Source organism: Dasypus novemcinctus, chromosome X (assembly GCF_030445035.2).
Source record: "Dasypus novemcinctus isolate mDasNov1 chromosome X, mDasNov1.1.hap2, whole genome shotgun sequence".
In the NCBI taxonomy this organism is placed as follows: domain Eukaryota; kingdom Metazoa; phylum Chordata; class Mammalia; order Cingulata; family Dasypodidae; genus Dasypus; species Dasypus novemcinctus.
In genome coordinates this window covers 129,481,956-129,499,495 of record NC_080704.1, presented here as the reverse complement: position 1 = coordinate 129,499,495, position 17,540 = coordinate 129,481,956, and the positions used below count along the sequence as shown (strand labels likewise).

The 17,540-nt window shown below is 46.9% G+C and overlaps 1 protein-coding gene and 1 non-coding gene across 7 annotated transcripts in view; both read left to right on the top strand.

Moving 5' to 3' along the window:
• SEPTIN6 (septin 6) overlaps nucleotides 1-17,540 on the top strand; it is a 69,720-nt gene that overhangs the window by 35,879 nt on the left and 16,301 nt on the right. For all 6 annotated transcript variants that reach the window (XM_071213264.1, XM_004482781.5, XM_023585840.3 and 3 more), the window contains 4 exons: nucleotides 1,753-1,939; nucleotides 4,675-4,836; nucleotides 12,652-12,748; nucleotides 16,705-16,873. In XM_071213264.1, coding sequence (XP_071069365.1) covers nucleotides 1,753-1,939; nucleotides 4,675-4,836; nucleotides 12,652-12,748; nucleotides 16,705-16,873 — 615 coding nt within the window. The remainder of the gene's footprint in view (nucleotides 1-1,752; nucleotides 1,940-4,674; nucleotides 4,837-12,651; nucleotides 12,749-16,704; nucleotides 16,874-17,540) is intronic.
• On the top strand, nucleotides 3,087-3,194 carry LOC111761730 (U6 spliceosomal RNA). Its single transcript, XR_002795005.1, has one exon. It is a non-coding gene; the product is annotated as a U6 spliceosomal RNA (small nuclear RNA).

The window sequence follows — 17,540 nt, the reverse complement described above, 5'->3', positions numbered from 1 at the left end:
AAAAAACATTTTTAAAAGTCAGCTTGTGATTCATGGGATTTTCCAAGGAAAGAGATTAAAATTTTCTTTCCTGGAAAATAACTCAACTTGGTAAATTAAGAATTCTAGCTACTTTAGCAGTAATAATTTATTGACATCTCTGCCTCCATTACCCCTTAAATAAATGTAATGATAGCTCAGGGCACTTCTTTTGCTAAGATGACCCAGAATTTAAGGAATTATATAAATATATTCTGAAGTTCAACGTTAAGTATTTATTTTTCTCTCCTGTCATTATCATGCATTTACAATATACTATAAAGTCTTATAGCTGGCCTAAAGCAACTAAGATAAACGTATTGCTGACAGGGAAGTTTGACTAGCTTAAAAATACTGCAAATACCCGCTGAGTATCAAAAAGTCATCTTTCTCTCTTGGCTGTTTTATTAAAACCTTTACACGTTAAAGAGAACTTGAAATGTCAAAGCTTCAAAAAGTTGTTCTGTGAAGTATTTGTTTTCAAAACTTTTTTGTTACTAATTAATGTAGTCAATAAAAAGCTTTCCTCGATTAAAAAATAAATAAAAAAGGAAGTCCTTGCAGGACTTGGAGACCATGATTTTAAAGTCACAACCTTGGAGGAAAAGAGAACTGGAAAGCTACATGGACACTAAGAACCAGGTGGGATGCTCCCCTAAACCCAGCAAGACTGGGCAAACCCCAGATCCTCCAGCAGGGGGTCAGAGAGAGGTCTTGACCACCACTGTATTCCCAGCTCCCATACTAGGCACTATTGGGGAGAAATGGGAAGCAAAGACATGGGCCCAGGCTGGAGGAGTTGATCATCCAACAAGGAGACAGGAAAATCTACAGATACTGCCAGTGACCTGTACTGCCACTGTGTTGGATGCACTTGTGGGGGTGTGGAAGTGCCCTTCACAATCCCTGCCCTTCAGGATACTGTATATTTTGAGAGAAGACTAATCCTTGTGAAGCAACAGGCAGCCATCCCATACCATATTTCTTGATGTCCCTGTGTTGTAGAAGGGATATCTGGAATAATTGGGAAAGGCCGGGTGGAGGAACGGCATTATGCTGAGCCCAGAGGTCTGGGAAGGCAGGATTGGGATGAGGCGAGAGAAATGGGCATTCCAGAGTGAAGATGCACAGGTGGGCATAAGTTTGGCTTGTGTGGGGACCAATTTGATGGCCAGCCTAACAGGATTTGGAGCCCACTGAGGGGAGATGGGAAATGCAGCTGGGTTGGGGAGAGCCAGATTCCAGAGGGCACTTTAGGCTTCAAAAAGGGACAGTAGGGAAGCGGACTTGGCCTTGTGGATAGGGCATCTGTCTACCACATGGGAGGTCCGCGGTTCAAACCCCGGCCCTCCTTGACCCGTGTGGAGCTGGCCCATGCGCAGTGCTGATGCGTGCAAGGAGTGCCCTGCCACGCAGGGGTGTCCCCACATAGGGAAGCCCCATGTGCAAGGAGTACACCCCGTAAGGAGAGCCGCCCAGCGCGAAAGAAAGTGCAGCCTGCCCAGGAATGGCGCCGCACACACAGAGAGCTGACACAACAAGATGACGCAACAAAAAGAGACACAGATTCCCATGCCGCTGACAACAACAGAAGCGAACAAAGAAGAACACGCAGCAAATGGACACAGAGAATAGACAACTGGGGTGGGAAGGGGGGAAGGGGAGAGAAATTTAAAAAAAAAAAGGGACAGTATCACAAGGCGGATCTGGCCATTTCCCTCCTCTCCCTTTTAGCTACAAGCCCATTGTGGAGTTCATCGATGCCCAATTCGAGGCCTACCTGCAGGAGGAGCTGAAGATCCGCCGAGTACTGCACACCTACCATGACTCCCGCATCCATGCCTGCTTGTACTTCATTGCCCCCACGGGTCATTCCCTGAAGTCCTTGGACCTAGTGACAATGAAGAAGCTGGACAGTAAGGTATGGAGGTAGTGACTGGTGCAGGTGGGAGGCTGGACCAGCTGAACTCACTCTTACTGATCTTGGGCAAAATAGATGCCAAATTCCAGGAGAGGTTTTGTGGCATTCATATTCTGTCCAACATTCCCCATAAAGACGATGCTAGTGATCCAGCTCCTGTAGCATAGGCCTCATTATATGTTTGTCCATCCTTGGGGATGGGTTTGCCCTAAGATGTCTTTCTGCCCTGATCGCTCTTAGGACTAAGGGAGAATGAAACCAAGATAGCCGTCCAGGTCCAGGGGTAGAGGCTATGGCAATAGTAAGGTTTTGTTGTTGTTGTTGTTGTTGTTTCATTGTCAAAATCGTAACTGGTTTGTACTAGAATCAAACCTGCAAACTTGACTTTGAAAGCTATTGTTCTCATTATCAATAAGAAGTTTTAGAATAGCAGCTGGCATTTGTTAAAGCCTCACTGTACACCACCACTGTGCTGAGGTACCTTGTGGAACCTCATTGAATCCTCACAACAACCCTGTGAGGTAAGCACTATCGTTATCCACATTTTACAGAGGAGAAAACAGCTCTGCAAGGTTCAGTGACTTGCCTGGAGTCGTATAGTGTGTGCTACTGGCAGAGTCTAGATTCAAACCCAGATCCATTGTACCACATTGTACTGCCCCCCGGCCCAAGAGAGATGACTGTGGGACTCGGGCATGTCCTATTTTAAAAGAAACTGAAAAATGCAAATCCTGCACCATATATAAATTAGGCAATGATTCTTCATGTCAAAGAAGGGCTGTTTACTGAACAAAAAATTGGGTACTTTATAAAAGCTTAATTAGGGGTATGTTAACATTTTCCACTGACATTCAGTATGTGCAAAGTACTGCGATGAAAACTTTCTATGCATTATTTCATTTAATCCTCCCAACAATCTAGTGTGGTGTATATTATTATTCCCTATTATTGTTCCCATTTTGCAATTGAGGAAACTGAGGCACAGAGAGGTCAGATAGCTGGCTCAAAGTCAGACAACTTGTAGCGAGTCTGGGATTTGGGCCTAGATCTCTAACTCCAAGGTATTTCAGTTTACCAAAAAAAAAAAAAAAAAAGAATTTATATGCCATTATTTAGTGACCCAACTTCTGTTAAAAACTGCATATCAGTGCTCACTTCGGCAGTACATATACTAAAACCTGGAACAATACAGAAAAGATTAGCATGGCCCCTGCGCAAGGATGACACGCAAATTCATGAAGCATTCCATATATTTATGAGACCCTCTTATATTTTTTAATGCAAGATTTTGTGTGATCTATGTATTTTTTTTAAAAAAAAAGATAATAAAAAAGGGGGGAACTGCATTTCAGCTATAATGAAATGAGGAGCAATTTTTCATTTTTCATAGCCATGAGCCCACTACCCACATGGAAGAGGCTGTTCCTGAAATGTTGCCAAGCCCTGAATGTCCTGTGTGGGGCAGTAGTGAGCCATGCATTTGAGCCATACAGACCGTGGCCTGGTGGGTAAACTGGGCTTAGCAAGCCACCTTTGATGTGTGTTTATGGCGTGAAGATGGAGACATGGTGAAAGCAACTAGGAGTATTGTTTTTGCCAGCTGTTCCACCTTGGCAAGGGTTTCAGTCCCCCAGCGCCCACCCCAGGGAAGATTCCAGGGGAGGTGCCTCCAAGGTCCAATCTTTCCTTAACCTAGCACCTGAAGCCCGGTGTGCCATCAGCCTACAGAGGCACTCCTAAGCCAAAGTGTGAAGGAGAGGCCTGGCTGCTGCAAGAATGACTGTGCTCTCCGTGTGAGCCTGAGCTTGGGTATGCTCAGTCTCACAAGGGTGTACACATTGCATGATTCTTTACCTTCTGGCAGTAAAAGACTTGTACCCTTTTGGAGAGATTTCAAGGATTAGGGTTCAGGTGAGTGGAACTTTGGAGACACACCAGACTTTTCTCCCACTCTCTGAAATTGGACATTTATGCCTGCTTTCTTTACCCAGAAATTAACCAGGCCACTCCGGCCATGTAACTTTTATCATCTCAGATTAGATTGGTAACTGAGAGGGTCTCCTTTACCTAATAGACTTGGTTCATTTGTGTCCAGTGTCAGGAGAGCCAGGTGGGCATCATCCCTGAGCCTGCTGCTGCTGCCCTTCCCTGCCACCTCCAAAGTGGGTCCAGATCCCACCTGGCGAGGGTCAGCTGGGACTGGACAGGCTGGGACAGTTGACTGTTCACAAAGAGCAACCACCTCTTGCCGTGTCAACCGCAGGTTCTCAGCTATCTTCTTTCTGCTTCATATCACCCAAGCAGTGATCTTAATAATCTTGCCACAGTGCATCAATTTGAATCTGAGCTGGTAGGGAGACCTGTGGGTTTAGGAATAACACTTAACTTGGATTTGAATCCCAGTTCTGCTACTTACCTGCTCTGTGGCCTTGCACAAGTTACTGTGCCTCTCTATCCCTCAATTTTCTCCTTGGTAAAATAGTGGAAATCATACTTCCTGGGAGGGGTGTTGTCAGGATTAATTGCATTAATATGTGGGAAGCACTTAGTTCCGTACCCAGCACATAGTAAGCACTCAGTTTTGTTTATTGTAGTATTATTTGGCCATGGATGTGGCCCAGTTCTAGATAACTGGGTTGAGCCGTACCCTCTGGCAGCTGATGAAAGTCCTAGGTCACATTGCTCTCAGCTGCAGATTACCAACAATGATCCCGCTTTGCTCTTCCTTTCCCTAGGTGAACATCATCCCCATCATTGCCAAATCAGACGCCATTTCTAAGAGTGAGCTGACAAAGTTCAAAATCAAAATTACCAGTGAGCTGGTCAGCAATGGGGTCCAGATCTACCAATTCCCTACAGATGACGAATCCGTGGCAGAGATCAATGGAACCATGAACGTGAGTGGGAACAGATGGGTTCAACTTTCTGATCATTTCTTTATTATTGTTGTTGTTTACAAGATAGCAGGAAAACACCTGCACCATCCATCTTGTGTGTTGTCAACTCTTGATTATCTGAGTCTCAGGTATTTGTGAGAGAGAATCCAGAACCAAGATAGCTCCTCTTTCCTAGCTGTGGCTGCATCCAAGCCTTGGTGACATGCAGAGATGAATAACAATAGACGGAGAGAAAGGGAAAGGATGACTCCAGGAAGAGTCCGGAGCAGGGAATTCAGACCTCTCCTTCCACTCACCTCTTCCATGCTGCCCTGGTATACTTCAGCAATCCTCCTGTGACTGCAGGAAAAGCAAACGACTGTATCTGTGACCAAAACTGATGCAGCAAAACAATGAAAGGCTGTAAAAGTTGGCTAGCCTCGGGGATTCAGGGATAATCTGTACTCCGATAACTAAGCTCTTTGCCCCTGGGAGGGAAAATGATAAATAGCCTCCAAATTTGTTGGTGAATAGAGAGATACTATTTTTAAATGTCAGGGTTATGCTTTGCTTTGTAAAGTGTGAATGAATAATAATTTTTTAAAAGCTTGCCATCTTTCCTCCTTCCCCCTGCTAAAGGAATGACTAACGAAGAAGGCAGAGAGTCAAACATCTCCTCATGCTTCTTTACAATGTGTTGATGCTGTTGCTGTGAAATCTTCAATGTTGTGATTTCCAGGAGACAGCTAATAGCTTTCAGAGAGCCTCTGCTTTGGGAACAGATTTCTTTTTCTCTCTTGAGAGGCATAAGTTTTTCCTAATGACATAATGCCTGGTTATAGCCAAACTCAGGAAAGCCTTGTAATAAAAGCCATTTTTAGAAAACTTTCCTGCTGCCGCTGCCCTCTAAATTATCATTATAGCATTAGCTGCCACCTGCTATGAACTGACCACCAAATTAGCATAGCAGGGCAGCAAGTCATTGTCTCGCCCAACTTCCTGCCCATCGATACACCCAAGATATGGTGGTTATTAGAAGTCTGTCATCATCTTTGTCAGATCTAGCTCAAGGGTAAGGCTATGTATATTGTGGTAGGTGGCTTCATGCCCTCTTTGGTATTAAAAAAAAAAGGGGGGGGAGCAGACTTGTCCCAATGGATAGGGCGTCCGCCTACCACATGGGAGGTCCGCGGTTCAAACCCCGAGAGCTCCTTGACCTGTATGGAGCTGGCCCATACACAGTGCTGATGCATGCAAGGAGTGCCGTGCCATGCAGGGGTGTCCCCTGCGTAGGGGAGCCCCATGCGCAAGGAGTACGCCCTGTAAGGAGAGCTGCCCAGCACGAAAGAAAGTGCAGCCTGCCCAGGAATGGCGCCGCACACACGGAGAGCTGACACAACAAGATGACGCAACAAAAAGATTCCTGTACTGCTGACAACAACAGAAGCGGATGAAGAAAAACACGCAGCAAATAGACACAGAGAACAGACAACTGGGGGAGGGGGGAAGGGGAGAAAAAAAAAGGGTACTTAAAAAAAAGTTTAGGGAAACGGACTTTGGCCCAGTGGTTAGGGCGTCCGTCTACCACATGGGAGGTCCGCGGTTCAAGCCCCAGGCCTCCTTGACCCGTGTGGAGCTGGCCCATGCGCAGTGCTGATGCGCGCAAGGAGTGCCGTGCCACGCAAGGGTGTCCCCCGCGTAGGAGTGCGCCCGTGAGGAGAGCCGCCCAGCGCGAAGGAGGGAGCAGCCTGCCCAGGAATGGCGCCGCCCACACTTCCCGTGCCGCTGACGACAACAGAAGCTGACAAAAAACAAGACGCAGCAAAAAACCACAGAAAACAGACAACCGGGGGAGGGGAGGGGAATTAAATAAATAAAAATAAATCTTTAAAAAAAAAAAAGTTTAGTACTTACCAGCTCAAGCAGTCAGGGCCTTGGAAACTTGGCTTTGTTAGGATGAGAAAAACTGAAGGAGTGTCTAGCTTACAGAAAAATGGAAGCTTAGAGAGATGTTTTGTCTGGGTGTCACTGGCACTGATGTCTGGAATTACCCAGTTACCTCAGAGCATCAACCCCCAGAGATATGTTTCCAAACTCTGAGTTCCTAAGTCACTGAGCAGCTTTCAGGCCTGTGGTTGACTTTTCTATGAATAAATAGGGACCTAGGGAGTTCTCAGCAATCTCAGTGTGCCACTCAAAGCTACATCTCTCTACATTTTGGATTCAGAATGACAATAATCCTGTACTCTGCTCTCAGTTTAGTTCTGGCCTCCTGCTTGAGCCTGAAGCAGGCTCAACCTCAAGGCTGGAAATTTCCCCTTCTATGAAGCAGCAGTTCTCAAATGATGTTGTTTTAGTGCTCTCATGTGTCCTGATGGGCTGTGAAAGGGGTATGGGTCGTTTTTCCCCAGAGTAATCCAAAGTTTGCCAGAGTTTCCCTCTGAAAAAATTAATTTGAGGTGATTTGTGATTATTCCTGTAATAACATCACTCACTATTCACTCCTTTGCATTCTACCATACTTTTGTGAGTGGGAAAGAGAGGGGTGGCCTTCCGGTCTGAGTGCCTGGAATTGGGTATGCCCATGGGAATGGGTCATGCATGGGAATGCCATGTGTTATGTGTTAAATGATGGAGGAAGGGGTGGGGAGTTGCTGCCACCAAGTATGTGAATAGAATTGCTTAGCCCACAGGGCCAACTGTGTGGAAAGGCCCTGGAGTCTTCGGACATGCCATGGAGTATGAAGCATCAGCACAGACTTGGGCTTGGGTGGTAGAAGGACTGGGTTCTGGCCTTTCAGTTCTGGATTCGATGCCATCCCATAGCCTCAGTCATCGCAGCCAATTGTCTTGGGAATTAGGTCAAAAGAAGCCTCTTGCCCAAGTGGAGAAGACTGTACAGCCACCCTGCCACACAGTACTAGGGATCCTCATGTCAGGAAATGAGAGTCTTGGCCTTTGCCTTGACTTATGGGTGGCTCTGAAAAATCTTATTTCAGATTGAGTGGGCAAGAGAAGCAAGTAAGGGTCTTGTTGCATGCTACCTTCAACCCAGGATCTGCTAGCTTTCAAGGTGGTAGACTTTCATATTTAATACTAAAACTTTCTATGTTGTTTAAATTTAATGTTATTCTTTGACTGGCTCAACCATGATCAAGGACCATGGAACCAAACCCAGTTACTCAACTTAGCTTGATTGTTTGGCTACCTGTGAGTTTTAGGGTTTAGCCCCCTCTAAGGCCTTTGGGCCTAAGAGAGCCCAGTGGGTAACCAGTGGAGTCACAAGGAGACCCACAGACACAAGCCTATCCCTTTTCCTGAGATGGCAGGGATATTTCCATACTTCACATGTACTTTGACGGGAATCACCAGGGGTTGACTTGAGAGACAAGCAGGTGATGCCCTTGCTCAGTCACCTGAAATGAGGAGCAGGCATAATGGGTAGCATAACTGAGAAATACTCTTCACCTTGGGAGGAAGCCAAGCCCCATCAGGACAGCATCATCAGATGAGGAGTCAACGGTCCTGACAGTCTCGATCTCACCAGGCCAAGGAGAACAAACACCTGATAACCTCAAAAGTGTAATGCATGTGGTGGAATCAGAACAAAATAATTCATGCCAATTGGATCATCGAACACTTTAAAGTGTACCGAGAGGAATGTATGGTGAATGCAAGACAGTAAAGGGAACAGACTGCCAAGGGGAGGCTTGTTGCAGTTTTCTGAGATGGGAGAGTCTGACATCTGGGGGCATCTCATCAGAAGACTTGCCCAGTCTTCCTTTAGAAGCCTATCTGTCTTTCAGCAGCAACACTGCCTCACATCTATCAGTCTCTTCTCTGGGCCCACAAATCCCAAATTTCCTGCAGCGTCCTGGAAAAGAAGCAGAAGGCCTGCCCTCAGGTTTGGATCCTGTGGGTAGGACCCAGGAGTGTGGCAGAGGGGGTTATCCTCTTCCTGCTGTACTCGATTCCATTCTGGTTATCATGGCCTTCTGTCTCCCGTGAGCAGAAGGAAAGAGGACCAGAGACAGGTTCCCATGATTTCCTGCCCTTCACAATGAGCTGACTTCCAGCAGATGTCATGTAACCAGGAGACAGAGCACAGGCACAATGTCCTCACTGCTCCCTGGGAAAATCTGGGCCTGGGAGTTCGGAACCTGGGCACTCATTTAACTTCTCTGTACCTCAAGCCCCCCATTTCATGAATGGCATTGAGAGTGACTACCCTATAGAGTTGTTGTGAGAATCAAGTGAAGTCTGACAGGGAGCACTCAGAAATGATATCCTTGCGTATATTTATCAGAACAGACTTTGATAAGAGTTGCAAAGGAGTGTGCTGTGGGAGATCTTGAGAGCCCTGGGAAGCTGGTAGGGCGGGGGCTGTGTCTTAGAGCAGGGAGGGAAAGATAGGAATAAAATGACAGCAGTTTTGCTGAGGAGAGGAAGCAAGTGACCCTGTCATCCTAACTAACAGTATCTCTTGGAGATACAGATAACAGGCCATGAGAATGCTGACATTTTCATGCCCTTATTCTCTTCTTTGGATTGATTTTCCCTCCTTTCTTCTTGAGCCCAGAGAGATATCTCCCACTTTACATGCTTTCCTCCTCCATCCCTTTCAGCTGAGAGCCAAGGATGAGAGAGGATGATACCACACAGTTTCTCTTTCTCACCTCCTCCTTCAGTCTAGCCCTCTGCAATCACTGCCCCCACCCCCGCTCTTTTGTGTCATGTGCCACAGCTTTGGCATCTCTGCGAGAGGGGAAACATTTTCCCAGGAAGTATTTAGGGGTGGATTGGGGGCTCCCTATGCATCCTAGGTCCCTGAGTGGAAGTGTATCATGCCTAGGTGACACCCCCCCCCCCCAACAAACCTGGCTAGCAAAGGTCAGAGATGCTTACACTCTTGAGCGGCATTTTCTAGAATTCAGTGTTCCCTTAACACTTTATGTGTTGCATGTCCAATTACCCTTTTGATCATTCTCCAGTTAGGAGTGTCCAAACATTCCCACCTTCCCCCACCCCTCATCCCCCTTCCATATCCATAACCTACGCTTTCCTTTTCTTTTTCCTGAGTCCCCATTTCAGGAACAGCCAGCAGAGTGAGCAGAGGCGGGGGAAGGAGTGCCTGAGATGATGATCTGAGAGCAGCTGAGAGAGGGTGAAGGAAGACCAGCTTCAGCTGGGTGGCCAAATGCTTTGGAGGATTAGTGGATGTCCTGGAGCTGAGCTTCCAATTCAGTCCTGTGTTTTTCCACTCTGAAGAACATTCTGGGGTGGGGGGGAATAGAACTAGAAGAAAATGGAGAGCCAGGACTGGCTGTGAGATCAGCATGTAGATTACATAAACCAAAAAATAAACACACACACCAAATTTGCTGTGGATGTGCCAGAATTGAACTGTATCTTATCACCTTGCACAACTGGTTCACCCCAGGGTTTACTGGGGTGTAAACCAGTCTGCTGCTCAAACCCCTAATTGGGAGTGGCAACCCAGCAAGGTGGGGGCTTTGAGGTCAGAGAGACCTGGGTGCCACACTCAGCTCCGCCATTTACCTCAGGGTGCCTGCTGGCAGGTCAGCCCTTTTGGGCCTCAATTTCCCCATCCATAAGGTGGGGATAATAAGAGTCCCTACCCCTCCGTTAGCCTCGGATAGCTGGTCCCCGGTGGTCCCCGCCAGTGGCCCGTCGCCCGCGCATGCGTCGCCCCCCGCTGTGGTCGGGACCCAGGTCCGGTGCAGAGAGCCCCTTGTCTCGGAAAATGGGGCGCAGCCGGAAAGTGACCGCCCCCTCGCCCATCACGCACAGCACGTTAGTGCGGAACCTGGTGCTAAACCACTCATAGAGGACCTGCTTCTGGGTCGGGGTTTCTTACGTTGTAGAGCAGCTCCCTCCCTGCGATCTATTCAAAGTCAGTCCTCAACACGATGGTTTGATAAAACAATAAATTTAAAAATAATAATACAAAGGAAAAAGAAGAGTCCCCACCTCACAGCGTTGTTGTAAATATTCAATGAGATAACACGATGTAAAGCATCTTGTACACAGTAGGTGCTTAATAAATGCTTGCTGCTGCTAATAATAGTTCTGTTGCTATTAACTCCGTTACTTCCTTTGCTACTACCTACTCTGTGAGGCCTTCTTTGACTTCCCACGAAGTGAGTTGCTCCCTGCTCTGTGTTCCCATGGCCCCTGAGTGTCTGTTTATAATCCTGATCTTACCATATTAGAATTGCTGGCTTGCCTTTCTCTCCCACCAGACAGTGCACTCTCCAGAGGCAGGCTCTGTGCTTTTTCCACATTATATTCCTACCGTCCAGCACATAGTAGGAGCTTAGCAAATATCATAGAATGGATAAGTAAATGTGCCAAGATATCCAAGTCCGAGGCCCATTTCTCCAAGCAGGCTAAGAAAGCCTGTTCCAGTGGCCTTTTCACCTGTCTGTTTAAAGCCCTTATGGGTAAAGCCCCAGCCAGGATCATCGGGTGAGTAAACAGTATTTATTCAGGGGTTCCATGTAGCCAGCAGCGACTCAGCCCTTAGAACCTGACCAGCTCCCTGTGGAAGGAAGCTCTGTGTGCATTTCCCAGGCCCCACCCTAGGCAGTTGGGGGCAACTTCGTCTTCTCTGACACACACAGCCTTGGTGTCAGCCAGGGCTACTTCCTCAGTTTCCCCTGCAAGCATCAAGCCCTTGCTTGTATTTAGCCCTTCTTTCCTCTCTGTTCTTCCCATGGCCCTGCCAGTGCCATTCAAGGAGTATTTATTATGTACCTACTATGTGCAGAGCACCAGACCATGCATTGAAGATTAAGACCTTGATCACATACTGTCTTATATGATTTAGGGTATGTAATTCTGGCTTCCCCAACAAGATCGTAAGCTCCTAGAGGGTGCAGGGAGTGTGTCTTCTATTTATTTGGTCTTCTTACAGCACCTAAAACAGAACGCAGCACAATAATGGGCTAATGCTGGGGTTCATAACCAGAGGTCCATGAGCTTGAATTGAAATTTTGAAAAAAAAAAACGTTATTCTTGTAGGGACGTGTTGGTGTGGGTGTGATATATTTATTAAATAATACACAATATAGTGTGTACTTAGTAAGGGGCCTGTGGTTTTCACCTGACTGGCAAAGGGTTACAAACCCCTGGGCTAATGGGTAAATACTTCTTGACTGGACCTCTAGGCACAAGAGTTCAGTGTGAGCTCTTGGTCCAGGGGAGGATGAGAACAAAGACAGTGCGGCCCAGTCAGCATGTAGTTGCTGTGAACCTATTCTTGGGGCTCTCAAACATCAAGGAAGGCAGAAGGGCCATTGTTCCTTGCTCCCTCAGGCCTCCTTTATCCCTCCTATCCAAGCATAACCCCCCTCTTTCCACTCACCCTCCCTTCCAAAGGCTCTTCCCCTCAGTAACTATGAATAGTGCATAGCTAAGAATCTTGCTGTGTATCTGCTCATTATTTGGCTTATTTTTCTGTCTTTGTTCCTTATGCATTTGACCATGTCATCATCTTCTACTGTGAATTTCTGTCCAGCAGAAGCCAAGATGGGACCCCTTTATCCCCACACAGCCCAGGAGCATAATAAATGCCTCTTTTTTTTTTTTAAGAAGATCCCAGGGATTGAACCCAGAACTTCACACATGAGAAGCAAGCACCCAACCACTGAGCTACATCCACTCCCCAATAAACCTCTTGATGATGATGACAGGGAGGGATATTGCAGTCTGAGGGCCTGGGGCACCTGAAACAAGCAGCAGTTGGAATAGGATTGTGGAGAGCTCAGTGCCTTTCATCCGGAGCTCTTAGCTTCTGTTTGTTTTCTGTTTCAGGCCCATCTGCCATTTGCTGTCATTGGCAGCACTGAAGAACTGAAGATAGGAAACAAGATGATGAAGGCACGGCAGTATCCTTGGGGCACAGTGCAGGGTGAGTGAGTGAGTCTCCAAGAGAGGGGCTACACTCAGGGAGCCCCTTCTGTCTCTTTGCCCCTCCCCGGACACTGTGTGACAAGTCCATGACTTATCCCATCTCTGTTCATTTCTGTTTGGGCCTCAAACAGCCATAGGGGTCAAAAGCAGACCGACTCTGGCTCCATACCTGGATTCTCTGATGCAAGCAAGCTCCCATGGCTCTAATGGAGAAATGCACTTGGAAGAAGAATATTCAAGAAAACACATATACTTGTCCAAGGGCAGCAGGAGACATGCACAAGAATATTCACAGCAGCTTTGTGCATAACAGCAAATAGTCAGAAACAATATTCTTTAAGAATAGACAGGATAAATGTGATGTGTTCATCTAGTGGGATATTATACAGCAGTGAAAAGGAATGAACCACAGCTACAGCTACGTGAGCGAGTCTCAGAAATATAATGTTGAGCTAAAAAAATCACAGAACAAATACCGTATGATTCCATTTATATGAATTCCCGATATAGACAAAACTCAACAAGATATATATTTTTAAGAATTTATACATAAATGTAAACTAAAAAGAAAATCAAGGGAATGATGAACCTAAAAGTCAGGATAGTGGTGACATCTCTTTGGGGGGAGGGAGGAGAATGAGCTTGAGAAGGAGCAAATGGGATTTCTAAGGTACTGGTAGTGTTCTATAGCTTAGCCTGAGTTGGGGATACATGGGTCTTTTTTTTTTTTTTCCTCTCCCATTTCCCCCCCACCTGAGTTGTCTGTTCTCTGTGTCTATCTTCTGTGTGTTCTTCTTTGTCTGTTTCTGTTGTTGTCAGCGGCATGGGAATCTGTGTCTCTTTTTGTTGCGTCATCTTGCTGTGTCAATTCTCTGTGTGGGCGGCGCCATTCCTGGGCAGGCTGCACTTTCTTTTGCACTGGGCGGCTCTCTTTACAGGGCGCACTCCTTGCGCGTGGGGCTCCCCTACATGGGAGACACCCCTGCGTGGCACAGCACTCCTTGCGTGCATCAGCACTGTGCATGGGCCAGCTCCACACGGGTCAAGGAGGCCCGGGGTTTGAACTGCAGATCTCCCATGTGGTAGACAGATGCCCTAACCACTGGGCCAAGTCTGCTGCCCCTTATTTTTTTATTAAAAACTTTTATTTTTTTTTATTTTTAAAGGAGCTTTAGATTATATAAATGTTACATCGAAAATATAGGGGATTCCCGTAAACCCCTCCCCCTCCCACACTTTCCCCCCTTAACATCTTTCATTAGTGTGTTCCATTTGTTACAATTAATGAACACATATTGAAGCATTGCTACTAACTATGGTCTATAGTTAACACTATGTTTTACACTTGTAAACAATTTTATAGGTTTTGTTTTTGTTTTTTAAAGATTGATTTCTCTCCTCTTCCCCGCCACTCCCCCCCCCCAGTTGTCTGCTCTCTGTGTCCATTCGCTGTGTGTTCTTCTGTGTCTGCTTATATTCTTGTCAGCAGCACTGGGAAACTGTGTCTCTTTTTTGTTGCATCATCTTGCTGTGTCAGCTCTCCATGTGTGCGGTGCCATTCCTGGATAGGCTGCACTTTTTTTGCATGGGGTGGCTCTCCTTATGGGGCACACTCCTTGCCCGTGGGGCTCCCCTACATGGGAGACACCCCTGCGTGGCATGGCACTCCTTGTACTCATCAGCACTGTGCATGGGCCAGCTCACCACACAGGTCAGAAGGCCCTGGGCTTGAACCCTGGACCTCCCATGTGGTTGACAGATGCTCTATCGGTTGAGCCAAATCCTCTTCCCCAATTTTATAGGTTTTGACAAAATGTATAATGGATGGTATCCGTCATTGTAATATTGGAATGCAGAACAATTCCAATGTCTCAAAAATTACTTTTTAAAAATTCTTTAAATTGCACATACACATTTCACATGTTCCCATATGTATGATTATTTCACAGTTTTAAAACATTCAGGCATAGCCTATATATGCCCAGGAAAATCCCTTTTGTGGTCTGCCTGATGTACTTTCAGTTGCCCTCAGGGCTAGTCAGTTCTGTGGATAAAATAAGACTTAGGTCTCAGCCATGGATGAAAGTCTCTGGCCCTTTGAGTCTACAGCTATAAGTTGGGTCATTGATTACAAGGGGCACCATACGTGAGAGGGTGGCTGGTTCAATGTTAACTCATCCCTGCTGTGGAGCCAACAGCTGAGAATGGGTGGTGAGTTCTCCGTATCACATACAAAGGCTCATACCAGAGACCCACTGGCTGTAATTGGATTTTGTAGTGGTAGGACAAGACTGATTATCAGAGCTGTACTAGATTTTGGTCTTCTCTCCCATCTGGGACTGGAGATGCCTTCCTTGGAACATCCACCAATGGTTTCTGGACCAACAATCCTACCATAGGAATGACTATACAGTCTGACTGATGGGAACCCGAGGTAAAATGAGAAGCCAGCAGACATGGTTCCAATTGACTTCCTCCTGCTTGTTCTACCCAGTACTTAACCAAAAATGTTGTTTTTGAAAGTTTTTTCTTGTAAGCCTGAATTCATTTTTCTGTTTGAGAGAGGAAGAAGTTGTGTAGCATCTGGGTAACCACCAGGGATCACTGTCCAGAGATGGAAGAAGAGATGGTATATAGGATGGTCCTGAGAAGTTGCTTTACTGATCCAATTTTCAATACTAGCTTATGTTCTATGACAGTGGGGACCTTTATCTTGAAGGCAGTGGGTTTTAAGCAGAGGAATTCTGTGAGCCAATTTGAGCTTTGGAAAGATAAGTCTACTGCAACTATACCCAAACCTCATCATCCCAGACTCCCTCCCTGCCCCCACTACCCTGTTCCAGGCACTGCAAGACAGAATCTGGGGTGACCATGCCTGTTCATCTCAGATGCCACTGTCCCTATATGGTCAGGCCCAACACCACCATTCCAACCCAGCAAAGCCACACCCGTAGACACCTTGACAGCTCATGACCTATTGTTCCAACATGCAATCAACTTTGCTTCAATTTGGTCCATGTCTGTCATTCTTGGGCACTGCCCCAAATCCAGACCTTGAGAGGCTTGTTTACCCAGGCTGGAAAGTGTGGTCCACATTGTCCCAATCACCATTGGCACTCCCAGGTCCTTTCTCAGCCTCTAGCAAAGTACCTGCTTTGAAGCTCCTACCATCCAGATGGACCACACCTATCATCTATTGCTATCCTACTTCTACCCACTTTTTGTCTGGAGACTTTGGCACCTGGCCTTTGTCTCTCCCCTAGTCCCTGCAGCCTAGATTGCCTGAGTTTGAACCCCAACTCTGAAACTTACTAGCTATGGAACTTGCCTAGCCTCTTTGGGAACTTATCTGCCTGATCCATTCCTGTTCTTTCTTTAAGAGTCATCTAAAGGATTGTTTCTTCAGTGAAGGCTTCACTCTCTCAGGAGATCTGAGTACATTGCTCCACTTTCTGGCCTTTCATCACACCTTAACTGTACCCCATTTTTGTAATTTTTGCATCGTATTGTGTTCATTTGCATCTGTTCTTCCATTGTAAGTGCCAGAGGGCAAGACACCATGACTTCATTTTTGAATTCCCAATGCCTTGTACAATACCGGGAACAGAGATTCAACAGTTATTTATTGGCTGGCTGGCTGGATGTGCATTTGCCATGGTCCTCTTCAAAACACACTTTGCTGTGAGAGTTTCAGTTGCTGGATTTGGGTTGAGATGCTACTGGAATGTCCTCTTAGTTGTTTGTATTTGATGACACTTTCTGTTCCTGCCATTTGGGTAATTTTTCCTTTGCATTTTCAGTAGAGAAGCAAATTAGGAAGTAAAAGGCCGGCTCTATATACACAGATTGAAAGGCGACGGCACTGTTAGACACTGCGCCTCCCGTGGTGTCCATTTCGGCTTCTGCCGGCCTGCCTTTCAACATACTTTCAATACCCCCACCCCTGCCATGCAGTTGAAAACGAGGCCCACTGCGACTTTGTGAAGCTGCGGGAGATGCTGATTCGGGTCAACATGGAGGATCTGCGGGAGCAGACCCACACCCGGCACTATGAGCTGTACCGCCGCTGTAAGCTGGAGGAGATGGGCTTCAAGGACACCGACCCTGACAGCAAGCCCTTCAGGTACCTCTCCCACCAGCCCGGCCCAGCTCAGCTCAGCCCGACCAGGTGGCATGGAAGGCTTGCCCTGGAGAATTCCCAGGGGGAGGCGAGACGCGGGTACTGGAGACCTAGAGGAGCAGGGCTGACTCCCTGGGCCATTCCACTTGCACCTTCCCAATCTGCCTCCACCTGCCTACCAGGGAGAGCAGTGGCTGGGCAGACTTTGTAAGCAAGGAATGCCCGGCTTCCAAGAGCGTGGTGAGGGCAGATGCACAGAGGACCAACTGGGCCAATGGTCTCATTGCCGTGAGGGCACAGGTGGGTGACAGTTTGCAGCTGTCCTCTGCCCCACTTTCTTCATCAGGCCCCTGCTGCTCTGTCAGGGTCCTCCCCAAGATCAAAATCAGATAGCATCAGGCGGCAGCCATTGTATACTCATTGATGAGCTGCAGGCTCTTCATTCACTGCCCTTAGTGTTTAAGTTCAGGAGCGGGTTTTGAAAGCAGTTCCTTGTGCTTACTGTTTAGGAGCCATATGCCAGGTGTAAGCGACCTGCATGTGGGATGTGTGGCATAAGCCCCCACATTTTACATGGCCATGTAGTGCCCTTTATGGTGGAAGGAAAGACTTGGTCTCCTTTCAACAAATATCAGACATCGATAGGTAAGTGAGGGAGGTGATTGCGGGG